The 26,455-nt window shown below is 57.6% G+C and overlaps 4 protein-coding genes across 22 annotated transcripts in view; 2 read left to right on the forward strand and 2 right to left on the reverse strand.

Annotated features, from left to right (window-relative positions):
* Dgkz (diacylglycerol kinase zeta) overlaps positions 1-7,361 on the forward strand; it is a 32,264-nt gene extending 24,903 nt beyond the window's left edge. For all 5 annotated transcript variants that reach the window (XM_076847106.2, XM_076847107.2, XM_076847108.2 and 2 more), the window contains 19 exons: positions 48-161; positions 242-382; positions 908-986; positions 1,133-1,188; positions 1,316-1,378; positions 1,479-1,552; positions 1,633-1,744; positions 2,126-2,325; positions 2,768-2,868; positions 2,975-3,054; positions 3,139-3,208; positions 3,341-3,381; positions 3,905-4,044; positions 5,074-5,105; positions 5,376-5,419; positions 5,862-5,982; positions 6,057-6,090; positions 6,314-6,413; positions 6,637-7,361. In XM_076847106.2, coding sequence (XP_076703221.1) covers positions 48-161; positions 242-382; positions 908-986; positions 1,133-1,188; positions 1,316-1,378; positions 1,479-1,552; positions 1,633-1,744; positions 2,126-2,325; positions 2,768-2,868; positions 2,975-3,054; positions 3,139-3,208; positions 3,341-3,381; positions 3,905-4,044; positions 5,074-5,105; positions 5,376-5,419; positions 5,862-5,982; positions 6,057-6,090; positions 6,314-6,413; positions 6,637-6,753 — 1,719 coding nt within the window. In that variant the 3' untranslated portion in view covers positions 6,754-7,361. The remainder of the gene's footprint in view (positions 1-47; positions 162-241; positions 383-907; positions 987-1,132; positions 1,189-1,315; positions 1,379-1,478; positions 1,553-1,632; positions 1,745-2,125; positions 2,326-2,767; positions 2,869-2,974; positions 3,055-3,138; positions 3,209-3,340; positions 3,382-3,904; positions 4,045-5,073; positions 5,106-5,375; positions 5,420-5,861; positions 5,983-6,056; positions 6,091-6,313; positions 6,414-6,636) is intronic.
* A 288-nt stretch (positions 7,362-7,649) lies between these two features.
* Mdk (midkine) lies at positions 7,650-10,548 on the forward strand. 5 transcript variants are annotated; one of them, XM_076844367.2, is made up of 6 exons: positions 7,650-7,721; positions 8,828-8,904; positions 9,022-9,189; positions 9,310-9,471; positions 9,970-10,110; positions 10,229-10,548. In XM_076844367.2, the coding sequence occupies exons 2-5, from the start codon at positions 8,829-8,831 to the stop codon at positions 10,062-10,064; spliced, it is 501 nt and encodes a 166-aa protein (XP_076700482.1). In that variant the 5' UTR covers positions 7,650-7,721; position 8,828; the 3' UTR covers positions 10,065-10,110; positions 10,229-10,548. The 5 variants fall into 5 exon arrangements, with proteins under 5 accessions (XP_076700482.1, XP_076700483.1, XP_076700481.1 ...); XM_076844368.1 differs by lacking the exon at positions 7,650-7,721 and adding an exon at positions 7,729-7,812; XM_076844366.2 differs by lacking the exon at positions 7,650-7,721 and adding an exon at positions 7,829-8,125.
* Positions 10,549-11,805: 1,257 nt separating this feature from the next.
* Chrm4 (cholinergic receptor muscarinic 4) lies at positions 11,806-13,242 on the reverse strand. The gene has a single exon (XM_076844370.1). The coding sequence runs from the start codon at positions 13,240-13,242 to the stop codon at positions 11,806-11,808; it is 1,437 nt and encodes a 478-aa protein (XP_076700485.1).
* Positions 13,243-21,636: 8,394 nt separating this feature from the next.
* The window catches only part of Ambra1 (autophagy and beclin 1 regulator 1), a 189,844-nt gene continuing 185,025 nt past the window's right edge, over positions 21,637-26,455 (reverse strand). For all 11 annotated transcript variants that reach the window (XM_076847114.2, XM_076847120.2, XM_076847119.2 and 8 more), the window contains one exon: positions 21,637-23,182. In XM_076847114.2, coding sequence (XP_076703229.1) covers positions 22,686-23,182 — 497 coding nt within the window. In that variant the 3' untranslated portion in view covers positions 21,637-22,685. The remainder of the gene's footprint in view (positions 23,183-26,455) is intronic.

Here is a 26,455-nt window from a genome sequence, read left to right on the forward strand (position 1 = left end):
TGCTGTCCCCTGCCAAGCCCAGACTTTTGGTACTTTTCCCTCTCCAGGTTGGCTGGATTCTCTCCACCCTGGACCAGCTGCGCTTAAAACCTCCGCCCCCTGTTGCCATCTTGCCTCTGGGTACTGGCAACGACTTGGCCCGCACCCTCAACTGGGGCGGGGTAAGCAACTCTGAGAGTGGGGGGTGGTCACAGGGGTGTCTAGCCACAGGAGAGGCTCAGTCCTTGCTTCCCTCCACCAGGGTTACACAGATGAGCCGGTGTCAAAGATCCTGTCCCACGTAGAGGAGGGGAATGTGGTGCAGCTGGACCGCTGGGACCTCCGTGCGGAGCCCAACCCCGAGGCAGGGCCTGAGGAGCGAGATGAGGGGGCCACAGACCGGGTGAGTCAGCCAGGGCGGGACAGGGTCTGTGGTGTCTGAGATTCTCGGCAGATGGGGGCTGGGCCCCAGTCTTCCACTGTTGCCTCTGAAAACTTAAAGGAGTCTCTTCAGTTCTCCCAACTTCAACTTCTGTCTCTGTCCCAGGGGAATAATGGTCCTCAGCTCATGAGATAGCTTTTGTATTCATCCACCTGGCAAATATTTCTCAAGGCCTTGTTACGTTCCCAGCACTGGTCTAAGCAGACAAGACAGAGGCCCATGCCTGGAGCTCATGCTCTGTATGGTGTGTGGGGAGGCAGTGCTGCGGCATCCAGCAGGCGCTCATGGAAGCCTCCCGGGATCTGGGAGGGCAGGGCATGCCTTGTGACACAGTGCCAGGTGGGAAGCACTCAGGGAGGTTTCCCTGGACAGACAGCCTCTAGGAGCAGACAGAATGCTGAGCAAGTGTGAAGGTTAGACTGGGCTCGGGAAGGGGAGGCATTGGAGAGGCCCAGGTCTCTTTATGGTCCCTTGACCTTTTTCCAGCTGCCCCTGGATGTCTTCAACAACTACTTCAGCCTGGGTTTTGATGCCCACGTCACCCTGGAATTTCATGAGTCTCGAGGTTGGCAAAATTCTGAGGGCAACATGGGAGGTGGGAGCAGGGTGGGCGACAGGAGCATCTGGCTCCCCAGTAAAACACTCGCCCAGCCTCTCCCCACTTTAGCACCAGCAGGTTAACTGACTGTCCCCCAATTTGTCTCTATCCAGAGGCCAATCCAGAAAAATTCAACAGTCGCTTTCGGAACAAGATGTTCTATGCCGGGGTGAGTCCAAGGTTGGCCAGCCCCCTACCTGCAATGCCCATCAGTGTCTGCCAGGCCACGGGAGCCCTGCTGCATGGAGGCAAGGGTGTTCCTGTCAGGAGATGGTGATACCCTCTGTCTCCCACAGACAGCTTTCTCTGACTTCCTGATGGGCAGCTCCAAGGACTTGGCCAAGCACATCCGAGTAGTGGTGAGCAGGGCTAAACCAGCAGGTGGAGTAGAGGGCCAAGCAGGGGAGGAGACCACCTGGGCACTCACATCCCCCGACGTTCCCCCATGCCTCTCTACAGTGTGATGGAGTGGACCTGACCCCCAAGATCCAGGACCTGAAGCCCCAGTGCATTGTTTTCCTAAACATCCCCAGGTGAGGAGGTCGGGCTCCGGGTGGACCCTGCTCCTGTCCTGCAAATACTGTGCCGAAGCCAGTCCATTGCCCTCCCTCAGGTACTGTGCTGGCACCATGCCCTGGGGCCACCCTGGGGAGCACCATGACTTCGAGCCCCAGCGGCATGACGACGGCTACCTCGAGGTCATTGGCTTCACCATGACATCACTGGTGAGTGGGCCTGGCTCTACCTGAACACTTCTCTGCCCACAGTTCCTGGGAGCATGGCCTGAAACTGGGGGTCACCCATGCTTCCCATGATTGGCCAGGATTGAGGAGTTCACCTCACTTCCCTTCTCTGGCCCAGGGCTCACTGTCCCTTCTTCTCTCTGACTTAAGATGACTCTGAGCCTCTGTCCTCTTTCTGTCACTTGTCCTGATTGGGAAGTCACTCTCATTGCCTCCATTTCCTCCCTTCCCCTTTATTCTGCACTCTGTCTGGGGTTCCTGTCTCCTCTCTGCTCTGGTCAGAGCCTCTCTGGAAGGAGCAGAGCTCACCCCTGCCTCCATCCCATCCTGGCACCACCTGACTGGAGCTTCCTGTACCCACAGGCAGCACTGCAGGTGGGTGGGCATGGCGAGCGGCTGACGCAGTGCCGAGAGGTGCTCCTCACCACGGCCAAGGCCATCCCGGTGCAGGTGGATGGCGAGCCCTGCAAGCTCGCAGCCTCACGCATTCGCATTGCCCTGCGCAACCAAGCCACCATGGTGCAGAAAGCCAAGCGGCGGAGTGCCACCCCTCTGCACAGCGAGTATGTCCCTGCCCTGCCACCATGCAACATGGGTCCTGAAGCCAGGCACAGGTCTTTTTTTTTTTAGTTGTAGTTGGACACAATATGTTTATTTTATTTGCTTTTATGTGGTGCTGAGGATCGAACCCAGGGCCTCTTATGCGCTAGGCGAGTGCTCTACCACTGGGCCACACCCCCAGCCCAATGGGCCCTCTTTTGATCTTAGGTTTCCCCACCTGTAAAAGGAGCTGGGAATGAGGCTCAGTGGTGGGATGTTTGCCTACCATGTACCAGGCCCTGGGTTTGATTTCCCAACACCCACAAAAGGAGAGATCTAATAGTCCTTCTGCCCCAGGGAGCTGGGCAGGACATCCCTCCCAGCGCTTGGTTTGGTGCCTGGACCAGGGCTGGTACCCTGGGCAGGGCCCTTGCCAAGTCCCCTCTCACCAGCCCTGCCCCACAGCCAGCAGCCAGTACCAGAACAGCTGCGGATCCAGGTGAGCAGGGTCAGCATGCACGACTACGAGGCCCTGCACTACGACAAGGAACAGCTCAAGGAGGCCTGTGAGTGCCAGCAGGGCTGGGGACAGGGAGGGGTGAGGAGCTGCCAGGTCCCCTGGGAATGGACAGTGGGGACAGCCAACTGTTGATGGGCTGTTCTGTCCTCCAGCTGTGCCACTGGGCACCGTAGTGGTCCCTGGAGACAGTGACCTAGAGCTCTGCCGTGCCCACATTGAGAGGCTCCAGCAGGTAAGGAGGTATCACCTGTCCTGCGCTCCCCTCCCTCCCTACCCCAGCTCTGTTCCACCTTGACACTTGCTTCTTTCTCAACAGGAGCCTGATGGTGCTGGAGCCAAGTCCCCAATGTGCCAGAAACTGTCCCCCAAGTGGTGTTTCCTGGATGGTGAGTATGCCCTGAAGGGTCAGCTCCTAGCAGTACCACATTTGCTCTTATCTCTTGCCTGAGGGAGCCTGGGTTGGGCCCAGAGGACTTGGAGAAGGACCTCCCTTATCCTCAACATCTGTCTCTCCACAGCCACCACTGCCAGCCGCTTCTACAGGATCGATCGGGCCCAGGTGAGCCCCACAGGCCTGCTCCGCTGCAGCTGGTCTCTGTACCACACACCCCTCTCTCCAGGGAAGCCTTTCCTGTCAGCTCCACAGGCATACTGGCCTCTGTTCTCATGTCCCCTAGTCCACTTTCATGAGGCCATGACCAGGTGTGGGTGGCCCTATCCTCTAGGCTAGCGTGCATTGGAATGGTGCCAACAGAGAAGGGAGCTGGTGCTCACAGGAAAGGTTTGCTGGCTGGCCTTGGAGCACAAAGCAGTCCAAAGAGATGGAAGAGAGTGGCCAGGGCCGGGCTACCTGGCTAGAGGATTGGCTGTGGGAAGTGGCTGTGGGCCTAGTGGGACTAGGTTTGGACGGCAGGGATAGAAAGGAGGCAGAGGGAAGGATTGGTGGTCCCCAGCCTCCCTTTGCTGTTTATACTTATATCAGAGGCTTCTCCAGGTTTGCTGCCCCTCAGCCTCCACCATCAGGTACCTGGAAGGCTAGGTGCCTTGGCCCTGACCCTGAGCTTTGACCTTCCCACCCACAGGAGCACCTCAACTATGTGACCGAGATTGCACAGGACGAGATTTATATCCTGGACCCTGAGCTGCTGGGGGCATCGGCCCGGCCTGACCTCCCAACCCCTACTTCCCCTCTCCCCAATTCCCCCTGCTCCCCCACGCCCCGGTGAGTCCCAGGGCCCCATCGCCTCCATTTCCCTTGCTTTGAATCTGTCTTCAGGTGGCAGCTTCCAAATTCCTGCCTTCAGCCCCAGCTCCTCCAAGAGCAAGCACCAGTGCATACACCAGCTAGCTGCCTGCCCAGCCCTCTACCTGGTGACAAAATGGCATCAATCTGAACTTGGCCAGAGCCCAACTTGGAGCCCTCAGCCTCACAATTGTGGCCTCCCCCAGAGAGCAGCCTCATATCTACCCTGCTGCTCAGGCTCCCTCCTTGCTGCCTCAGCCCCTACCCATACCTGGCCTTCAGCAGGTCCCACAGTGCTCCTCCACCACGGGAGCACTCCTTCCCGCCTCATATTTCTGTACATAGAGCTGCCTGGCCCCCAGCTCTAGGCCCCATGCCCTCTCGTGGCCCAGTCTCTACACGGGCTAAGATGCAGGTCGCTACAAGCACTCCCCAGCCTAGAACCTTTCTTAGCATCCCCCAGTCATGGACCCTCCTGGGCCCCACTGCCTGGCTGCCTTGACCCCAGCAGCCTCCCCTGTCCCCCACCACAGTCCAGCTGCACTTGCTTCTTAGTGGTCTGAGGCTGGCCCAGCTTTGGACTTTTGTCCTTGCTGCCACATACTTGCTTTCTTTCCAGAACACCTGCCCCAATTTCAGTGTCAGCTTGGCTCTTGCCCCTCAGAGAGGTCTTTCCCAGGAATGCCATCTAAAGGCACCACTGTCCCTAAGGTGCTGTGGTCCCCCTGGCCACTCAGTCACATGACCTGTCTGTATCAATAGCACTTCAAATTTCTTATTTATTGCTCGACTCGTGTGTGTCCTTACACTAGAATGTGAGCTCCGTGAGGGCAAGTTCTCTGTCTGTCTTGTTCCCTGCTGTATCCCTTGTGCCTAGACTAGCGCATGACATGCAGTAGGCACTTAATAAACTGTTGAAAGAACGAAGGACGCCACCCACTGGGCTAGGGAGGGCAGCCAGTTGGGCCTGGCTGAGCTGGGTCACATTTCATCTTACTCTGTTTGTAGGTCACTGCAAGGGGACTCTGCACCCCCTCAAGGTGAGGCCTTTTCTCCCAGGGTCCCTCCCCTCTCCCCGGTCATAAGTGTGAGGTTCTGTGGGGGTGAGGCCCATAGCACCACACAAGGACAGCCTGGGCCCTACATGGTCACGTTTTTCCACAAGCCCAGCCCTCAGCAGCCTGGCCCTAGCAGGAGTGCCTTTCTGTACAGTGAGGCACACACGTGTACACAGTGGTGAAACATGAGTGCAGCACCAACATGAGCCTGAGGCTCAGACCTTAGAGTTTAACTGGCAGTGTTTTATGCAGGTGAGGAGTTAATTGAGGCCGCCAAGAGGAACGACTTCTGTAAGGTACTAGCTCCGGGATGCAGCCTATCCCCTGCAGGCCCTAGGGAGTGGGGCATCTGGGTTGGGGACAGAGCTGACCTGTTCAGGAACTGACACCTGTGACATCTGGCTTTGGTGGGTCTCTGCAGCAATTGTCCCATCCCGTCTTTCCCCATGTGTCTAGACCACAATAGATGTCTCCCAATACGGCCTTCCTTGCCCAGTCCTCCAGTCCCTGGAGCTTAGGGGCAAGTTTTAGGGGAGCAACAGGCTCCAAGGCTTGGTGGTTAATATTCCTGAGGTGAGAGAAGCCCACTGAATCTCCCCTTAACACTCCAGAGACCCCCAGGGATGCCTAGGGAGTAATGCATGTGAGCCTGTTCTGGCTTACATACCTGTGGGCCTGTGTGAGACTGGGAGAGAAGGCCCCCAGGAGCCCCAGACCTGCTCTGCCTCCTGCCCTCAGCTGCAGGAGCTGCATCGAGCAGGAGGTGACCTCATGCACCGGGACGAGCGGAGTCGCACGCTCCTGCACCACGCGGTCAGCACTGGCAGCAAGGAAGTGGTCCGCTACCTGCTGGACCACGGTGAGCGGTGCTCCTGGGGCCAGGTGGGAGGAGGGGAGGATGCCAAGCCTCTGACCACACCCTTTCCCCTGCAGCACCTCCAGACATCCTTGATGCTGTGGAGGAGAAGTAAGTACTTAGGAGCTCAGGTCCCTGGCTGTCCTGGAAACCAGCCTTCTCCATACCTTCCCATTTGGTCAGTCAGAGCCCATGAACCTTTGCTGACCAGCCTGTTGTCCTCTGGGCTGCCCCTTCCCTCTGGTCCCCAAACTTCCTGCCCTTTCTGATGGCACTTGGGAGAAGGCCTGAAAAGGGACTAGAGGAGGTCCACAGCCAACCTCTGCTCCCCCAGCGGGGAGACCTGTCTGCACCAGGCGGCGGCTCTGGGCCAGCGCACCATTTGCCACTACATCGTGGAAGCTGGTGCCTCACTCATGAAGACAGACCAGCAGGTGAGCTGACCAGCAGGGCACAAAACCAGCCATCCCCAGATGTGGGGGTGGGGACTGCCCTTGTGAATTTGAAGCTGTCCTTCCCCTGACAAAGTCCAGATCCTGAGAAACCCGAGCCAGCAGGGGAGGAGGCAAGGCAGAGGAAAAGACTCTGCCCTTTCCTAAACAGGGTGGGGACCTTAGCCTGTGGCCCCTGCACTGATTGCAGCTACCCCAAATCCAGGGTGACACTCCCCGGCAGCGGGCTGAGAAGGCTCAGGACACAGAGCTGGCTGCCTACCTGGAGAACCGACAGCACTATCAGATGATCCAGCGGGAGGACCAGGAGACGGCTGTGTAGTTGGGGCAGCTCGAGGGACTGTAGCCAAAGGATGAGCTCCTGCCCTGCCCACCTCACTGCCACATTCCAGTCAGATGGCCACGGGGGGACCCATGACCCAGGGAAGGAGCCCTGTGCCATCCCTGATAAGCCACCCAGACCTAGGGCTGGACTCTGAGGAGCTGGGGATCTTACCTGTCCCCCTGAAGTCCCCAGTCTGACCCCTAGGCTCACAGGGGATCAGGAGGCTCACAAGGGAACAGGAAACCGGCTGGACTGGACAGGCCTTTGGGAGACTGGAGCTGGGTGGCTTCAGGGCAGCCCCACCCTCACTGCAACAGATGTGCTCCGCAGCGGCTGGACACGGGGCCGGCCTGGCAGAGTGGCACAGTCAGGGAGGCCTTCAGGAAGAGGCTTCGCAAACTACCTGGACTTTAGGACTGCCCCAGGTTCCTGGGAGCTTAGACCCTCTCCTGCCCTGACACCCCTCCGGGCCTCGACCCAGAAACCCAAGAGCCGGCTGCACTCGCCTGCCCGCTGCCCTGCTTGGCACCTACCCCGTGACCCTCCCGTGTACCAGTCATTTCATCGAGGGCTGTGTGGCCTGGGGGGTGGGGGGGTTCTTTCGGTGACATGTTTACAGCTGGGTGTGACTCAGTAAAGTGGATTTTTTTTTTCCCTTTTCTGTTTTTCTCTCTTTGCTGGGGAGGCCGCAGCGCCTGCTGAGTTACCCTCGGGGTGGGGGACTGGACACTGTCGACCCGGACCCTCCCTGGAGGCCCGGGCTCCCCCGGGGGTGGGCCTGCCCGGCTCCTGACCTCTGCCCGGCCTCGCTCGTCGGGCCGGGGGCGGAGTCGGTTTCCTCGGCTTCCCGCTTCCCGCTGGGGCGACAACAATGAAAGTGAAAGAGGGGGGCTGGCCGGGGTCCGCCGGCCCGTCGCCCCGCGGCCTTGGGCTAGCACCCTCCCCAGGCCTGTTTCGGGGGTCAGGTGAGGCGAGCCCCCGCGGCCCCGGCTGGAGGGGGTGGGCGTCTCCCGCCGCCGCCGCCGCGATCAATCTGGAACTTCTCAGACGGCTCTGGTCAGCTCCAAGTGCCACCAGACCGAGCCTCGGGCTCCTCCGCCCGCCCCCTCCAACTAGCAACCCGGGGAGGCGCCGGCGCCCTGCGCGCCCCAGCCCGTGCGCCCTCTCGTCCCGGCTCCGGGCTCTCCGCCGCAGGGCCGTTACCTGCCCCGGGGGTGGCGGCGCGCCCTCCCCAGAAACACGCGGGAAACCCGGGGGCTGCCTGCGGGAGGTGGAGTGCGACCTCGACGGGCTCAGCAGAGCCCGGGGCTTGTGACACACGGGTTCCGTGACCCTCCTGGGACCACGTCTAAGGCTCCAGGCGGCCCAGGTCCCGGGCGACCGGCGGGGAAGGGGGACGGGCCTCTGAGGGAGGCAGAGGGCCGGGAGGGGGAGATGGGGCCAGGGGCTGGGAGTGAGAGGCCGGGACGGCGGCCCAGGGCCCGGGGTGGGGGCGCGGGCGGGGAGAGGCGAGGGTGCTGGGACCCAGGCCGCGAGGCCGGGCAGGGGCGCGGGGCGGGAGCGGAGGCGGGGACGTCGGGGTCGGGGGCGGCGCGGGGTTGAGGGGAGGGGGCGGGGCGGGTCCTTTCTCGGTTGGGGGGAGGCGGGGAGGGGGCGGGGGCCCATGTGACCGGCTCAGACCGGTTCTGGAGACAAAAGGGGCCGCGGCGGCCGGAGCGGGACGGGCCCGGCGCGGGAGGGAGCGAAGCAGCGCAGGCAGCGAGCGAGTGAGCGCGCGGGGCGCGGAGGGCGCGCGGCGGCCGTGGCCCGTCTCCGGCTCGGTCGCTGCCACCCCGGGGGCTGAGGCGGGATTGGGGGTCCGAGCCGCGTCCCGGGTTCTCGGTGACGCCTGGGGACAGACACATCCGGAGACGCGACCTGGCCAGCGGGAGGGGCCCGCTCCAAGTCCTCCCTCTGCAGCCCTGTTAGCGGCCCGGAGAACCGAACAAATGGGGTGGGAGGTCCCTGCTCGCGGCCCCCAGTAGTGGGGAAGGGGACCGGCGAGGGACTCTGACCCCTGCTCTTCCACCAGGATGCAGCACCGTGGCTTCCTCCTCCTCGCCCTTTTCGCGCTGCTGGCGCTCACCTCCGCGGTGGCCAAAAAGAAAGGTGATGGCGGGGGCGGGCAGGTGAAGCCGGGACCGGCCGCCGGGTTTCCGAGCTCGGAAGCCTCCGAGGAAGTCTCCGGTGGCCCGCGTCCTGAATTCTGTCCCCTGCGCGTTGTAGATAAAGTGAAGAAGGGCGTCCCAGGGAGCGAGTGCGCAGAGTGGACCTGGGGACCCTGCACCCCCAGCAGCAAGGACTGCGGCGTGGGTTTCCGCGAGGGCACCTGCGGGGCCCAGACCCAGCGCATCCGGTGCAGGGTGCCTTGCAACTGGAAGAAGGAGTTTGGAGGTGAGGTGGGGCGCAGGCGGAGGGCAGGAAAGGGGGGCACAGTTTCACTGAACCCTGGGTAGGGCCGTGGAGAGAGGCCACCAGCCGCCCCAGCTCTAACCCGGGCCACTCTCGCGCCAGCCGACTGCAAATACAAGTTTGAGAGCTGGGGGGCGTGTGATGGGGGCACAGGCACCAAAGCCCGCCAAGGCACCTTGAAGAAGGCCCGGTACAATGCCCAGTGCCAGGAGACCATCCGCGTGACCAAGCCCTGTACTCCCAAGACCAAAGCCAAGGCCAAAGGTCAGTGAAGGGAGTTGGGTGAGGCTGTCGTGGGGGGCTACCCTCCACCTGAAATTTGGGGCCCTGGCGCGTAAGGACCAGAGGGAGGGCCACTGAGCTGCTCAGGAGATACTAAGTGATCTCTGGCTGGAGGAGGGACCAACGCATTGTTCTGTTGAAACATTTAGTTTAGGACCCAGGGAACACTTGTCTTTGTTATCTCTCCAGCCAGAGGGATTCTTTGGTCCCCTCTGCCCCTTTCTGGTTGAGGAAGGACTTTTCAGTGGAAAAGTCTCTCTTACTTAGCTCATTCCCGACTCACAACAGTCCAGACAGGCCAATGGGCAGAAGTAAAGCTGCGCTTCCCAGGTGAGGAGGCTGAAGCTGTTACTCAGGGCTTCTAAGACCCGGCCTGGGACAAGGGACTTGAAAGTTGTTTTTTTTTTTTTTTTTTTTTTTTTTTTTTTTTTATTTTAAATTTTTCGGCGGACACATCTTTGTTTTATTTGTAAAACAAAGGTGCTGAGGATCGAACCCAGCGCCCCGCGCATGCCAGGCGCCGCGGGACTTGGAAGTTTTTTGATCCTGGTGAAAATATAAAGTTGAGGGAGTAGGGAACATCTGGCATCATAATGGCTGCCCTGTCCCACCTACTTCCAGGTCAGCTGGTGGAAGACCACTAGGGGGCAGGATTTTCTCTCTGATGTACCTGGGGGAGGGGGGGTCCCTCCTGAGCACTGTAACTGAGCTAATGTGGTGTTTCTTTCTTGTTTTACAGCCAAGAAAGGGAAAGGAAAAGACTGAGGCCAGGTCGGGATGCCAAGGAGCCCCTGGCCTTACCCAGGGCCAGGCTTGCACCCTTCCCTCCCACAGGCCCAGCATGTAACCTACCAGTGCCTTTGTCTGCTTGTTAGCTTTATCAATCATGCCCTGCTTTTGTCTTTGACTCCCCACCCGACTCCAAGTGCCCCAAGTGGGGAGGGACAAGATTCTGGGAAGCTTGAGCCTCTCCCCAAAGAGATTTGATTCCCAATACCCGCTTTGTTCTTCCCCACCACGATACCTGTTACTGAGAAATAAATAAAATGAATCGACTTATTTTTTTTCCCGAATAAAAGCTTTTTTTTTTTTTTTTTTTTTAAATATATAAAAGCCCCTTCCCAGGGAGTTTGCTGTGCAGCTTTGTGGGTGGAAAAGTGGGCGAAGACAGGCGGTAGGGATTGATGGACTGAAGGGAACTGGTGGCTCGGTGGTGAGTACTCCCCAGAGCCCATGGAAACAGCATGAAAGGGTCCCTCATCAAGTCCAGTCCTCATTTCTTCCAGTAACCACACCAGGGCTGGGGAAGAAAACCAGATGACTCACTAGAACGAAGCCTCACCAGGTCAAAGGTCTTTTGGTCCAGCCCACCACCCATCAAAGGGCTCTGCCCATTGGGGAAGGTAGAGATGGAGGGTGCTTGCCTGCTTCACCCTGCACTGTCATTGAAGCCTGCGTGGGTCACCAACTTTACCCCCTTTCCGTCTCCCTTGGGCCCACATCTCCTTCAGGGCAGAGGCAGAGTGGAGAAGATGGTAGGGCACTGCCCACTGCAGCCCCCCCCCCCTTTGGTGTGTGACCCAGGATGGGCCCTCTCCTGGGGGAGGGAAGTCCATTAGCTTTAGGCTAACCTAGGGTCAACGCTGGACCACAGAAGCCTAGACTTCAGTTCCTGAGTGAATCCCTGACCTCCCAGTTGCCCCACCCTGAAGTGACAAGGACAGTGCTACAGGGGAAAGGGAGGTGCCTCAGAGCACTCAGCCTAGCCTGGCCTGCTCCCCCATGCATGTAGCCACCCAGAGCCCTGGTTGAGCAGCTGCAGGAGGGAAAATTCTGTCCCTGGAGTGGGGTTTTGGGGGGAGGAGCTGAGCCTACATGCAGGGTGCAGGGAGGCAGAAAGCACCAATTACAGCAGAATGGGGGACCCCACCCTTCTACCCTTCCAAGACTGGCCCCTTTGCACCTCTGGAGACACTCCTGGCCTCTGCCCCCTTCCGGGTGTCCATTCTCTTATGATGCTCCTACGAGGGGGCAGCTGCTCACCCAGGCCAGTGCCCCCCAGCTCCCTGAGGCAGGGCGACAGACATGGGCCAGGTGGTCCCAGTTCAGAGGCTGAGCTCCCTGGGCCTGAGCTGGGATCTGGTCTCTGAATCCAAACAGAACCTCTTCCTCGCAGTGTGGTGGAGAGCTCAGTTCTCCTCTTCAGCAAATGCGAGCACGGAATGGGGCCTCCTAGTCTCTTCCCCACAGCAGGTGAGCCATGTGGTCCCCCAGCACACGTGCCACACCAGCACCTCCGAGGGCACGCCTACCTGCCTACCTGGCAGTGCCGATGTTCCGATACTGGCAGAGCAACAGGTGCCGGAAGGTCTTTTTAAAGGTGGCATTGCAGAGCGCGTAGCAGGCAGGGTTGATGGTGCTGTTGACGTAGCAGAGCCAGTAGCCGATGGACCACACTGTGTCAGGGATGCAGCTCTGGCAGAAGGTGTTCACCAGGACCATGACATTGTAGGGTGTCCAGGTGAGGATGAAGGCCAGCAGGATGGCAAAGATGGTCCTCGTCACTTTGCGCTCCCGGGCTGCCATCTGCCGCTTCTTGCGCACCTGGTTGCGAGCGATGCTGGCAAACTTGCGGGCCACGTTGGCTGCCGGACGCATGCCAGCTGGAGTGGCAGGTACAATCTCGATTGCTGTCACACACTCATTGCCTGTCTGCTTCGTCACAATCTGGATTTTGGACCATTTGGAGGCCGGGTTGAGGGTCCGTGGCTGCAGGTTAGGGGCAGGCATGGCAGGCGTGGTGGCCTCTGTGGTAGACAGCTCTGTGGGTGGTCGTTCCTTAGTGTTCTGGGTGGCACTGCCTGAGCTAGACTCATTGGAGGTGTCCTTGTCAGCCATGGGGCGTGGTGGCGGTGGCAGGGCTGGCGGAGGGGCCTCCTCTAGCTTCCCGTTTCTCAGCTCCTCCCGAGCTGCTCCTCCGGGTGGGGGTTTCTTGACACTCTGCTTCATCAGGGGGCTCTTGAGGAAGGCCAGAGTCTTGGCCTTCTTCTCCTTGGGGCCTTCAGGCCGGTGCTTGTGAACTCGGCTGCGACTGGCCAGAGAGATGTGGATGTAGAGCACCGTCATGATGACCACGGGCAGGTAGAAGGCAGCAATGGCTGTGCCGAAGGTCACTGCTGGGTTGGACAGGAACTGGATGAAGCACTGGTTGTCCGGCACTGTCCTCTTGCCCACCACGAACTGCCAGAACAAGATGGCAGGGGCCCAGAGAACGAAGGACAGGACCCAGGCAGCAGCAATCATGAGGCCCGCCATCTTGGTGGTACGACGGGCCGGGTAGGTGAGGGGCTTGGTGACGCAGAAGTATCGGTCAAAGCTGATGATGAGAAGGTTCATGACCGACGCATTGCTCACTACGTAGTCCAGAGCCAGCCACAGGTCACAGACCACAGCCCCCAGGGGCCAGTAGCCCTTGATGATGTACACGGTGTAGAGGTTCATGGAGAAGGCGCCTATGATGAGGTCGGCGCAGGCCAGGCTGAACAGGAAGTAGTTGTTGACGGTCTGCAGCTGCCTGTTGACCTTGATGGACAGCATCACCAGGATGTTGCCCACAACAGTCACCAGGCTCAGTGAGCCTGTCACTGTGGCGATGAATACCATCTCCACGGTCTCATAGCGGTTATGAGTTGACGTGACCAGGCGCACAGACTGGTTGCCCGAGCTGCCATTGACTGGTGTGAAGTTCGCCATGTTGGTTAGTAGCAGTGGGGTGGCTGGGGAAGGAAGGAAACATAAGGGGTGAACTGTTGAAGAGGCTGGAGTGGAATGAAGAGAGAAACTGGTGTCAAGGTGATGGAGGAAAAACACCTGGCAGAACATAAGTGAGCTCTGCCATTCCTCGTGTGCTCATTCACTCAACGTTTATTGTGGGCCTCCTTGGTGCCAAGCGCCATTCCAGGTGCATGACACACACGGTCCCCATCTCAGCCTGTATAATCTATTGGGGGGCAGGGAAACGTGGGCAACAGCAACAAATGCTAGAAAGGAAACAAGGCAGGGTGTCCCAGAGTGAGGGAGTCGGAAGACAGGACAGGGATGGTTCCTTGCTAGGTGACCAGGAAAAGCCTCCCTCAGGAGATGAAGAGGGTGCTGACAGCCTGCAGCCACAGGAGGCGCTGTAGAGGCCAGTCCTGCCAAGGACTATGGCCTGAGCACAGGCTGGGGGCAGGTGGTGAGCACAGACGGCGCCAGTGCGGCTGGTGCCCAGGGAAACAAGGGGGAGGGAGAGGATGTCCAATGAGTGGCACTAGAGGCGGTGCGTGTGGTCTGCTGAGAGGTGCTCATTCATACACGTGGTGATTTTCTTTTCGTTTTTTGTTTGTGCTGGGGGTCAAACACGGGGCCTTGGCACATTCTACACTGGAGACCAAAGCACTAATACGAGAGTATACATCACCTCCCCAACCAATATTTATTGTCTACCAGACACTTTTAATAATAACAGTATTAACTCACGACATTCTCACAATAAATGTAGGAGGCAGTTATTTTTCACTACCTACACATGGGGAAACTGGCACGGAGATGTCAAATAACCTAACCAAGACTTGGAAACCCCTTGATGTCCTGTTGTTGGAGACATGCGTGTGGGGTGAGCTGAGAGCTATCCCATAACTCAGGGTTCTAGCAGAGGGAAGCCAGAGTCACCAGAGCCGGTGATTCCAAGGGAGTGTGTGTGTGCGGGGTAGGGGGGATCCCAGAGGACGAGAGGAGATGAGGAGGAGCCAGCCGGGCGCTTCCAGGAGGAGGAGCAGCAGCTGTGCAGAAGAGCCTCAGTATTCCCTCCCTGGCCCTCACCTCCAGCCCAAGGCACGGGGAGCTAGCGCAGGGGTAGCTGGCGCTCAAAGCCCCAGGAGTCAGAAGCCTAAAGGATCCATCAGCCAAGGAACAACATGTGACTTCCCCAGGGCCAAGGCCAGCCCTAAGGCTGGGCTGGGAAGGCAAAGTAGAAAAGGATTATCTCAGGTTGCCCCTCCCACACCCAATGCAGAGGCTGCCCCAGCTGGGGTCTCCCAAGCCCCAGGCCCCTGCCCTGAGCCTGCGCTCCCTCCCACTAGCCTCTCCTCAGCTCTCCTCCTCCTCTTCCTCTTCCATACATGTGAGGGAGGCCCACGCCCAGCGTGCTGTGCCAGGGCAGCCGCTCAGCCCAGCCTCCTTAACACCCGCCAACACACACACCATTCCACATACGCACACGGCCCCATCTCAGCCACACGCAGGTCGTATACGCAGTTCTGTGCGTCTGTGTGTGTGAAAGAGGAAGAGCGGGCGTGGCAGCCGGGTGTGGAGGAAGACACACTCACCCTGCAGCCTGCTTGCTAGAAGCCCAGCAGGGTGGTAGAGGGCAGCCCGAGGGATGCCACCTCGCCTTCCTGCACCTCCTTTCTCATTTGCTGAACAGGATCCTGCCCTGAGACAACCTCCTGAACAGCTTTGGGACTGGCCCCTCAACTTCCTCTCCAGCCTGGAAATGGCACTGAGGGCTGGAGCCCAGCACCAGGGTGTCCCCCAAGCCTGGCCCCAGTGCTCTACTTCACCATCACAGACACAGACCCAGCCTCATGGCCTCAGACTTCAAGTCCTCCAGTTCCAAATCCTTGGTTGACAAGAGGAAAGGCTGAGGAGGTAATGCCACCCCCAAGGTCACTCAAAGAATCAAGGGCAAAGGGCAAAGAGGGCCTTTGCCCAAGAGTCTGACAGCTTCGTTCAGCTCTGAGAGCCTCTGAACTAGATCCTCAGGTGTCACCCTCTGAACTGGAAGGGCAGTAGCACCCAGCACATTGAGGCTGCCCAACTCAGGCACAAGCCCATGAGAACAGGGTGGGCAAGAATGATCCAGTCAGCCTCCAGGAAATCCTCACACTGGCATCATAGGGTCAGGACATGGGCCAGCAGGGAGTAAGGAATAAGGGGGCTAGATGTGCCAAATATGAAATGAAAACAGCTCTTGTTTATTGAGGGTCAACGTGACACAGGAACCCCTCTGAGCTTTTTATATAGATTGTCTGGTTTATGCTTCTTACAACAGCCCAATATATCCAGGTATATTAGCAGTCTAATCTTATGGATATAAATATCCTCTTAGAGAAGGATAATAGTAAATAGCTTGCCTAAGTCACTCAATTTGTAAAGCAGGGCAGGGGCAGAATTAGAACCGAGAGCCACTTTCTTAACTCGGGGTATAAGTGCACAGTCTTCCCGTTCAAAGCCACACAACTGGGGGACCCATTAGGTCCTTGGTCCCTTCCTATTTCTGCCCTCTCCCGTACTTAACTTTCTTGGACAGGAGACCTCTTGTCCTGGATGGGGTAAGGCTGAGCCTGAACAAATAAGTGGGAGGTGATTTAGTTTCCTTCTGGGGCCTGCCAGTTGCAGACAGGGCAAACTCTGTCTCCACAACTTGATCCAAGCTGTCTTTCTGGACCCCTCTGGGTCATCCGCAGACAACCTGACCGCAGCTCCTTTCCCTGGAATCCAGGCCCGCCCAGGATCTGAGGAGGCGAGCCGGATGCCGGCCGCCCGGGGCTTGCGCACCGCTAGATGGCAATGTCGGACCCTGGGTGCCAGCTCGGGGACCCCAAGCGGGCAGCCGCTCGCCACCGCCCCTAACTTCAACCTGACCGCAAACCCCGAGGAACCCCTAGGCAAGGCTTCTTAGGGAAGGGGCATAGGGTCCCATTGCCAGACCCTACTTGAGGTCACCCACAAAACTGCCCTCAACTCTGCCAGGGGTCCAAGGGTGAGAAAGTTCAGGGCGCCCGGATTCCACCCGGCACCGGGAGAGGAATGTGTGGGCGGGAACGCGAGTGCCAGCTCTGTTTGTGTGTGATTACCAAGGAGCGCGAGTAGACGCTAGTAGCTGTCTGCATGTGCGTGTGTGCGCACAGCCACGCCTGGATACCAAAGCGCCGGTAAGCGCGTGAGCATGCCCGCGCCATGTGGACACGTGCATGTACATGCATGTGCGTTCCTGGAGCAGGCACACACACGGTGCAAGTGGCTGTGCTTGCGAACTTGTGTTCACGAGCAAATGCAGGGCCGACCCATTCCAGCCGAGGCCAGTGGACTCAGCCTAGATTTAGCTGTCTTCCCGAAGGCCGAGAGGGTCCGCCAGGAGACAGCGCCCGGATGGTGCCTGGCTTGTAGATGGGCAAGGGCTGAGGCCAGACTACACTACGGAAAGCGACGGCCCCAGACTTTGAGACATCATTTAGTCGGACGCTTGGGATTGTCCGCGTCCTCAAGGATGAGGTGTGGAGTCCAAGCCTTGCAATTGACTTCTGTCGAGGGCTGCAATAGTCGCCCAACTTGGCCTTGAGGGACCCCAGGCTCAGCTCAGCGTGCCCAATGGTGAGAAGGCAAGGGCAGCAGAATTACAATGGAGAGACCCGGCTTGGGTCAGACAAGTTTAAGATTCTTTCTCTCCTTCATTCATCACCCCCATCCCTGCTCCCAGCTAGAGAGGCCCTGCCTAGCCCTTGGGGCCAAAGTAGGCACCGTTTTCCCAAGCCCTGGGCTCAGGGGAGACGCAAGGATCAGCTTGAGGATTACTCCTGGGTCCATCTGGGGGCTCCTCCACAGCTGGGTGGTGGTCGGTGAAGCCCTCGCTCTCCGGTGCCCCGCCCTCCCGCCAACCCTCTAGCACGCAGTTGCAACAGCCTCTGGGCGTGGGCACCAGGCTTTCCCGGGTCCTCGGGACCCCAACCCTTCCCCGTGCAAGGCAGATGGATGCTCTGGCATCCTGTGTGGTGGTTTGGGACATACGTCCTCGGTTTTGAAGCTGCCATTCCAGGGCTCTGGAAAGCTGTGGCCCCTGGATTTGTCCCTGGGGCCAGAGAGGAGACTCCGGAGTTCAGGGGAGGGAGAAGGGTGTAGGGGATTCGGAATGGACCAGGAACCCCACACTTCCGCTGCGAGTCCGGAGGGTGGGGTGGCGGTGGTTGAGGCTGGATTTCCTCGGCTCAGAGCCTGGGCAACAGTGGGGGTTAGTCCTGGGGAGGGGGAGGGGCACTGGGAGAGGGCAGGGGTGTTTTCCGTCGGGGTTCAAGGTCGCTGATAGAGGACTCCAAGGGCTGGAGTGGGCTGGCAGCTCCCGGGCAGTCAAGGGAGGAGGGGAGGGCGGGGAGACGAGCGGGAAAAAGGCTCTATTGGGCTTCAGAGCCCGGAACCCTGCAGAGCTGCCAGTGGGAGGGATGGAGTGCAGGGTCCCGACCCGACGGCTGTCGCTGGCTTGGGGGGCTGCTGTAGGCGGGCACTCCTCTGCCCCGGACCTGCTGAATGGCTATTTTTCCCTAGAGGCGCACCTGGAACAGCCTCCGAGAGACCCCGGGCCTTTCTTCCAGAGGGGTGGCCCACCCCCGGGGCCCTCTGCTGCTCCCAGCACCGCGCTAGCCCCTGAAGAGGTCTGGGCCCTGTGCCAGTGGAACCCACCTCTGGAAATCCTCAGAGGGTCCCGAAGCCCTGCAACCTTCTCTTCCAACCGAGCCCCCCGCCCCCGCGCCGCAGCGGAGTCACTCACCCGCCGCCGCTGTCCCGCTTCCTTCGCGTCGGACAGACGGCGGGACAGACGGGAGGCCCCGCGGGCCGGAGGGCGGGCGGCCTGGCCGTGGGCCGGGGGCGGGGACGGGGTGCCGAGGGGCGGCCCCTGCTCCGCCTGCAGCTCCCGGCGCTGTGGCTCCGACTCGCGCTCACGCTCGCACTTTTCCCCGAGCCGCGTGATGTCACGGGGAAGCAGCCAATCGTGGTGGGGCCGCGCCGCCCGCCCCGGGCCGGTCACCCAGCGGCGACGTGCGGGGGTCACCACTCGGGGCGTCGGGGACCCCAGCGGCTTGCGCTTTCCCTGAAGCCGGCGGGGACTCCCGGCTCCGGCACTGTGGGGGCACCGCCCACAGTCGTCAGTGCCGGCTAGCAGGGGGCGCTGCCCTTCTGGGAGGGGGGGTGTTAGCGTTGTCATGGGGACGCGGCGCCCCCTCGCGGGATGGGAAGGAAGCGGGCTCTGGGGTCTGACTACGCTCCCCGCCTCCGCCCTGACCACGCACCCGGGACCCCGAAGTGTTTTCGCGCCTCTCCGGGACCTCACCCGGCTACACTATCCCGCTGGCGGTTCCACCGCGGGCGCGAGTATTTGACCCCAAGAGGAGGTTATGGGTGGATGAGGTGGATTCGACCACCACGGTTCCGTCGGGGCAGAGGCCGGGAGTTTCCAGCCTTGGGGCTGCGCGTCGGCAGCCGGGCAGCCGACAGGAGGGGCGCCGTCGGGGCCTGGGAAAGAGCAGGACAGAGATGGGCGAGGGTCTGCCAGGGAGAGAAGAGCGCGCCCACCGCAGACAATGCGCCCCAAGCCCCAACCGGTTCCCTGATTTGCGCTCCGAGCCGTGGAAGAGGCTCCTACCCGCTCTGGCAGCCCTAGGATGGGACGCACCGCCTATCCAGCCGCGGCTCGTAAAGCGAGTTTACCGCTGCTTGTGAGGTAAAAAGCCAGGTGCTCAAGGTCACCTGGGACGAAGCCCGGGAAAAGACCCCAAGGGCAAGTCGCCAGTGTCCCAGATCTCCCGGGACAGCGCTGGCTGCAGCCTCAGGTCGGCGGGCCTTGCCTGCGCAGGGCCGAAAGTGGGCGGCTTCAGCACCTCGGAGAGCACCACCTCGGCCTCGGCCACGAGGCCTTGACTCCGCCACTGCGCTTGGGTCTCCCTCTTAGCCCTTTCTGAGGCCAGGCAGGGTCGAACGCGCCCCTCCGCGTCCGGGTCCTGGGGTCCTGGGACCTGCCACCCCAACACTGAGCTTAAACAACCGGTTAACTTTAAGGCGGTTGGTTCCTTCTCTTGGATAAACAACCCAAGTCCCGCCCTCCCGGGCCTGCGGGGGACCGTTGGGGGAAGGCGGAGGCGCGGACAGCAGTGGAGGAGAGGCTGAGGCGGCAGGAACTTCTCGGCAGAAAAGCGGGGAGCTGAGCAAGAGCCAGTGCTGTGGGCCCTGGGTGTGAGATTCTCCATGCTATACAGGAAGTGGAGGTCGGGTCCCCTGTACGACGGCTTGTCAGAGTTGGGAACTTCAGGGCTGGACTTGAGTTTAGGGCTGGACTTGTTTAGGGCTAGTGTGGGAAGCCATATTCCCTCACCTGGGGGATCTGATCTCCGGTTATCCTCTTAACAGGGTGAAAGGAGCACTACTGTTCTTGCTCCACTTCACAGAAGAGGCTCAGTTGGTTCATATGACAATGACAGACCTGCGCTTGTTCCACTTTGCTATATTCCTCCTAGGGGCGGGGGTGGGAGTGCGGGATGCTCTTAGGAGACTGGAAATGTGTGTGTGGATGTGGAGGGCAGAATCTTAGATGGGGAAACCACCAAGGCCAAGGACTGTAAGCCCCAGAAACGAGAAACAAACGTCCCAAATTGTCTTGAGCTCTTCCAGAAACTGTCAGGCAAAGCCACCCTAGTTTCCCCACAATCCCTGCTATGGGCTGGGACTTTATCCTCCCCCACCCCTTAATCCCAGAACCCATAGTGGAACCCGGGAGGGCTGGTTTGGGAACCAGAGAACATGGTTTAGTCTCTGCTCTCCCTTTGATCCAACTGGCCCAGTAGACAGGTCACACGTTTCTCCCAAAGTGCCCCCAGCTCCAAAGGGATTTATTGTTGATCTTTGTCCTGCTGATCCAGCAGCCTTGTGTTGTGTGAGGGGTCCTGCAAAGGTCCTCCTTGTTATTAAGGAGGCTACCGCTAGGTGAGAGCCAAGGGAAAGGGATGGTGTGGAGACAGGCAGGTGTTGACAAGAGCCTCCAACAGGGAGCATGTGGATTCATCCTTGGCCAGAGCTCACAGAGGTGGATCACTCAGGGCCAAAAATGGACCACCTCATCCACAAGGCCTCCTCATACCTTTGTTCCAAAAGCAACAGTGCAACTCCAGGTCCCATTCTGTTTTTCCAAAGCTGTCTTCCTTCTGTAGGAATTAGTGGCCAAGATGTGTTCTCTGGAATCATACACTACCGAAGTCCAAACCCACAGACTTAGTTCTGTGGTCTGGGGCGATGGCAGTAACCATTTTAGAGGGTTTTTGCATGTGGATATAATACACATGGAATCCTTGTGATGTGGTTTACACTAAACAAATCTTTCAATATTTATTTCAAATCCTACTTTTTAAGGTAGGGCTGCCCTCACTATGTTCTCTGAGCAGGAATGACTCAAGATTATAAAGATAAAACTAACTTTTTAAGACTTTGCTTACGAGGCTAGGGTTCAGTGGTGGAGCACTTGCCTAGCAGTGTGAGGCTCTGGGTTTGATCCTCAGCACCACATTAAACATATAAATAAACAAACAAACAAAAAAAGAGGTTGCTTGCCCAAGGCCACCCGGCTGCTGGTGGATCTTTTAGTTCAGCCTACTGATATAATTTTCTAGAAAATTTGAAAGTTTCTAACTATTTAACTTTGCATTGTTCTGGAAGTACTTGCTGCCCACGAAACACCCAGGGTTTGTCATATTTTGTTACACCTCTCTTAAGTCGAGGCAAATATCCTTCTCCCACTTTCTAAAATGGCTTGGAACTTGGAAGTGGCCAAGTCCCAAGGACGATGCAGGTTTTTCAGTCACTGTCTGGGAGACACACATGAAAAAGCCAGACCTGGAGCAGAAGGCATGGCACCTTCAGGGTGCCTGCAAACAAGAGCAGCTCTCTGCTGGCTGCAGAGACACCAAGGCAGATGGTTTCCCTGGATTGAAGGGGATCTATTGCTTTTACCATTTACATCTTCAGGTCCATAATCCTGGGTAGGAAGCGACAAGGATGAACAACCACTCCTTCCTGCCCACCCACCACTGAGAAGCTGCCCCAATCCACAGCAGGCACCTGGGAAGCAAGGGGTAATGGTCTAGAAAAGCTGTGTGAAGCAGAGGTGGTAGCCCCTTAACCCACTGGCTCAGCTAGGGTCAGCCAGGGCTTTTCCACTAGAACAGCAGTACCACTGAAGTACCTGGAGAACACCGGAGGCTGGCTCAGTGACACGTGCCCCCCCCAACCTCCCAATTCCCACCCCTCCTTTATTTTCCATAGAAACAGAGGAGCCTGGCGAGGGGCATGTCATCATTTTAATGATGTAGATCTTTGGTGTTTCCCTCATTAGCAGTAGACTATCCCCTCTCCTCCCACCACAATGTTTCTATGATGAGTGACAAACAGAAAGGAAATCACATTTTCATACTAAAAACAAAATGATCAGAGCCTTGATTTCTCCACTAGAAACTACACGTACAGTTCAAGATTCCACATGCAACACCTTAAACCACAGACCAAGACCTCACATTCTGACCCGGAGTCTCATCCCCTCCCCCGCCTTGGGTGGGCTTTGGCCTAGGCTCAGATAATACTGACACCCACAGGTGCTACTCTGGGGGCCTTGGAGGAGGGAGGAGCTTGGTGGACAAGCCTGGGGGTGGGCCAGCCTACATCCCCCACTCCTGAATGAGGACCTGCCCACCGTCCCATGACCCCATTCTGTATCAGGGAAGCAGGCTGTCCCCTTCACCTCACAATTATTCCACACCAAGTGTGGAAAGTCCCTGCCCTCAGGAACCCGGGAGCCCAGCCTGACCCCTGACTGTGTCTCTGGATGGGATAAGATGATGGAGAGAGCTCTGGAAGGCTCAGAGATGATGGTTTCTGGGGACAATGCCACTCCTCCTGTTTCTGGGCTCCTGGTGGCTCTGCCCACCTCACAGGTGGGCTGGGCAAAGCTGCCCCACTGGCCTCTGTCCAGGACGGTATAGGCCAGGTCTGGAAGACTATTCACTCTTCTTGGGCTCCTGTCCAAGGCTGAGTCCCCTGAGCCCATGATCCTAGGAGAAAGGGGGGTTCATGGCAAAGACACCCACTTGCTCCTCCATTCACACTAGGCCCAGCAGCTTGGCTCTCCTGGACTCCAGATTCTGGAAGCTTCTAGTCCCATGGCGTGAGCCTTGCCCACTATACTGCCTCTGGCACACTGACTAACTCCTCCTCATCCCCACCCTCTTGCTCCTTCTGTTCCCTGGTGCAGCCAGCAGCGCTTCCGTGTGTACAGTTCCCAGTCAGCTGTGAGGTCCGGCTTCTGCTCAGTGGCTAGAGGGAGGCACCAGTGCACACCATTGTCTCTACCTGTTCCGTGGTTCCCCGCTGGGGCCTGTAGCCTCCCCCCTGCTGCCACCACCTCCGTCAGGAAGGTGGTTATTATTGGTCAGGTTGTAGTGCAGGCTTGGTCCCTCAGTGCTGGGAAGGGGGACAGGAATAGGGACAGGGGAGGAAGGGGGCAGGGTTGGCTGGGGTGGCTCCCGCCCAGAGGTACCAGGCTGGTCCCAGGAGGCTGTCCGGGGGCTTAGGCCTCGCTCTGTCAGTTGCCCAGGTTCTGGGAGCAGTCCCCGAGAGGTGGAGGGCTGGGGAGAGGAGGTGCGGGCGGCCCCAGACTCAGTGCCTGTCTGGGAGCTGCGGTGAATGCGGTGGCTGACGATGATGTTGTTGCCAAAACCACCCATGGAGGCCATGGTGGTGCTCTGCTCCCGCTGCACCACAGCCGTCATGCCCCCCTCGGCCATCAGTCTCTGAATCCTGCTGAGGGCATCTTCCCCACTGGCACCGTACTCTGAGCCCTCACCTGGAAGGTACGAAGCAGAGGAAAGAGGGAATTAGCTGCTGGCCTGGGCCATTGAGTCAGCTGGCAACTGCTGGCAGGAGCTGGCGGGGTTCTGGGCAAAAGCAGGAATAATAGGCCCAACTCTGTTACCATGAAAACCAGACTCCAGAACATGAAACAAAAATCCCCAAATGATCACAATTCAAGACTCTGCATTACTGGTAGAGAAACTGAGGCCTAGGTGGTCAAGGATACTCAGCTGTTAAGAGGCAGAACAGGAGCTGGGCATGGTGGCAGACAACTGTAATCTCAGTGACTAGGGAGGCTGAAACAGAAGGATCCCAAGTTTGAGGTCAGCCTCTGCAACTCAGCAAGGACCTAGGCAATTTAGCAAGACCCTGTCTCAAAATAAAAAATAAAAAGGCTGGGGATGTGGCTCAGTGGTTAAGAATCCTGGGTTCAATCCCCAGTACCAAAAAATGAAATATAAACAAACAAACAAACAAACAAACAAATAAATAAATAAATAGAGGCAGGGCTGGACCCATGGTAAGTGTTTGCCTTTGACCAAATCTATCCTTTCAGCACTAGAGGCAGGGTAGTCTGAAAGAAGGCTGAGCAGGTGGGCCCACAGCTTGCTCTGTCTGCTCTTGGGTGATTTAGAACCAGGGGATGCGATAGGGAGAGCTGCCTGGTCTTTGGAGAAAAGAGACACCTTACAGGGTGCCATCACAGGCAAACAGCCTGCTTTGCTTTATTTCAGCACTGTTTTCCTGTCCTTTAGTGTTTTGTTTATGTTACTTTCTAAAAGCCCAGGAGGAAGCTTGGGGTTTTAACTGCTCCCTAGGAAAAGTGCTGCCACCTCCCTCCCTCATCTCTTCTCCCAGTTTTCTTCTAGTCTTCACAAGTTCCTAAGTTACTGTTCTCCTGACACCATCTATTCAGAGAGAACCAACTGTTCAGTCCAGGTATGAGGCCCCAACCTGCAGCCCTAGGGAGAGAGAAAGGGATTCTGTTTCCTTTCAAGGCTTTCCCCTGTGGGGGAACAAACAAGCTTTGCTCAAATCTCAGCTCTGCCACTTATTGACCAGCTGGCTTTGGCCAAGGCCCTTATTATTCACCTTGTATAGCGCTGGTTAGAGGAAATGAGATCATACACACCAGGAACTAGCCCAGTTCCCAATCAGCCCTCAGTAGGCTAAGAACCAGATCAACCCATGTACAACTATGACCAAGGCTCTCAGATTGCCAGAAATGGCTCTAGTGAACAAGGCTACTCACTGGACAGGTTGGGTTTTGAAGGCCTTGAGCGTGAGTTTTCTTCCCTTTTTTTTTTTTAAGGGTACTGTCAGCAACTACTTTTATTTAAGTTAATTAGCTAACTAATTTATTTATTCTGGGGTACTATGCACTGGACCCAGGGTCTGGCACATGCTAGACAAGCACTGTATCACCAAGCAGTTTTTTGTTTTTTTTTTTTTTTTTTAAAGAGGGAGTGTGAGAGAGAGAGAGAGAGAATTTTTTAATATTTATTTTTTAGTTTTCGGCGGACACAACATCTTTGTTTGTATGTGGTGCTGAGGATTGAACCCGGGCCGCACGAATGTCAGGTGAGCCCGCTACCGCTTGAGCCACATCCCCAGCCCCCAAGCAATATCCTTTTTAAAAATTCGTTTTTATTTTATTTAGTGAGACAGGGTCTCACAAAATCGAAGAGGCTGGCCTCAAACTTGCAGTAGACTCTTGCCTCAGTCTACTGAACGGCTGGGATTACAGGTGGATGTCGCCAGGTTTCTTTTTGTTCTTTTTGGCAGCAGTGACGGGGAGAGGAGTGCTATCATGGGGTACTAGGAATTGAACCCAGGGGTATTTTACCACTGAGTTACATCCCCAGCCCTTTTAAAAATTATTATTTAAAAAAATTGAGACAAGAGTCTAAGTTGTTGAGGTGCTGAGGCTGGCTTCGAACTGGAGAGCCTTCTGCTTTAGCCTCCTGAGTACTGGTCAACAGTTACTTTTATTAGACTTTCTAACCCCTCCCTGCTCCTAGGTCTTTTCCCTTCTTGCCTCATGCACAGTATTTTCACAGCCAAGCTGTGTCTAAGGCCTAAATCTCTTCCCGTTCGCAAGTGCTTGCTCATGGTTCTCCCTCTGGCTCTGAAACCATTGTCCCCAAAACCATTCTTCTCTGCTTGGGTTTTAAGTGATGTTCAGCTTGCTTTTCTCAAGGCCTTCTGAGAACTGCCCCCATCCCTCAAGATGGCTGCTCTCATTCACTGTCTCCTGAGTAGTCCAACTCCAGCTTCCTGGACTGAGAAAAACCCCTAAGGGCTCTTGAGTCTCTCTAGGCAAAGCATTCTAGCAATGGGGCAGAGGGTAAGGAGAAAGGCTAACCTAAGGCCTCAGTGCTAATGCAGCCTCTACCATGTAAGCTGCCCACGAGGACCTCCCAGGGCTTGCAAGAGCCCCCACTGCGCTGCTTGACAAGTCGTCTCCGAAGATCTCAGCCTGGGCTGGGATGTGCAGTGGGCTGGCCTGAGGCCTGCTGGTGCTGGAGTTCACCATGCTGGGCTCTGTGCCTGCTGAACTACCAGCTCTTTTCATAAGCTCATTTCTAGGCACATGAAAGGCTGCCTTGGGACCCTAAAAGAGCTGCAGCAGGCATTCAAGTTGGGGCCCTCTACCATCTCCCACAGTTTGCCTGAAGCTCTGGCCCTGGTCACCTCTCTAGAATCGGTAGTAGCTAGCGGTGTTTCCTAATGATCTTCTTGCTTCCGAGCTCCTTTTTCAGCTGGTGTCTGTCTATGCTGCTGCCATTAACATTCTAATTCAGCTCTAATTGGGATCCAGTTAAGTACAAATGCTGTGTGAAGCCCAGCAGCTCCATGAGCCCTCAGAGTAGTTAAAAATCTCTTAGCTTGACAGCTGAGGGCCCTGAGGTCCTCACCACTTTTTGGACCACACCCTTCTGCCCACCATCTTCATGGAACCCAAAGGTATCACTGAGCTACATCCCCAGCCCTTTTTATTTTTAAATTTTGAGACAGTTGCCTAGGCTGACTTCAAACTTGTGATCCTCCTGCCTCAGCCTCCCGAGTCACTGGGATTACAGGTGCGCAACACCACGCCCAGCTCCATCATTCTCTTTTGAGTACTTTGTACCTGGTGTTAAATCAGGTAACAACATTTACCCAACAGCTTTCATTCTACCAGACCTGGTCCTGCTTCCTGCCTATGCATCTGGGATACAATATGCAAGTTCTATCTCCTTGGCTCTTGCCTCATCTCCTTGGT

Source organism: Callospermophilus lateralis, chromosome 2 (genome assembly GCF_048772815.1).
Source record: "Callospermophilus lateralis isolate mCalLat2 chromosome 2, mCalLat2.hap1, whole genome shotgun sequence".
NCBI lineage: Eukaryota > Metazoa > Chordata > Mammalia > Rodentia > Sciuridae > Callospermophilus > Callospermophilus lateralis.

Coding starts and splice junctions, on each gene's coding strand:
- Mdk (XM_076844367.2), top strand. CDS start 8,829: ATGCAGCACCGTGGCTTCCTCCTCCTCGCCCTTTTCGCGCTGCTGGCG. Junction 9,190..9,309: donor CTGGAAGAAGGAGTTTGGAG/GTGAGGTGGGGC, acceptor CTCTCGCGCCAG/CCGACTGCAAATACAAGTTT. Junction 9,472..9,969: donor GACCAAAGCCAAGGCCAAAG/GTCAGTGAAGGG, acceptor TGTAAAACAAAG/GTGCTGAGGATCGAACCCAG.
- Chrm4 (XM_076844370.1), bottom strand. CDS start 13,242: ATGGCGAACTTCACACCAGTCAATGGCAGCTCGGGCAACCAGTCTGTG.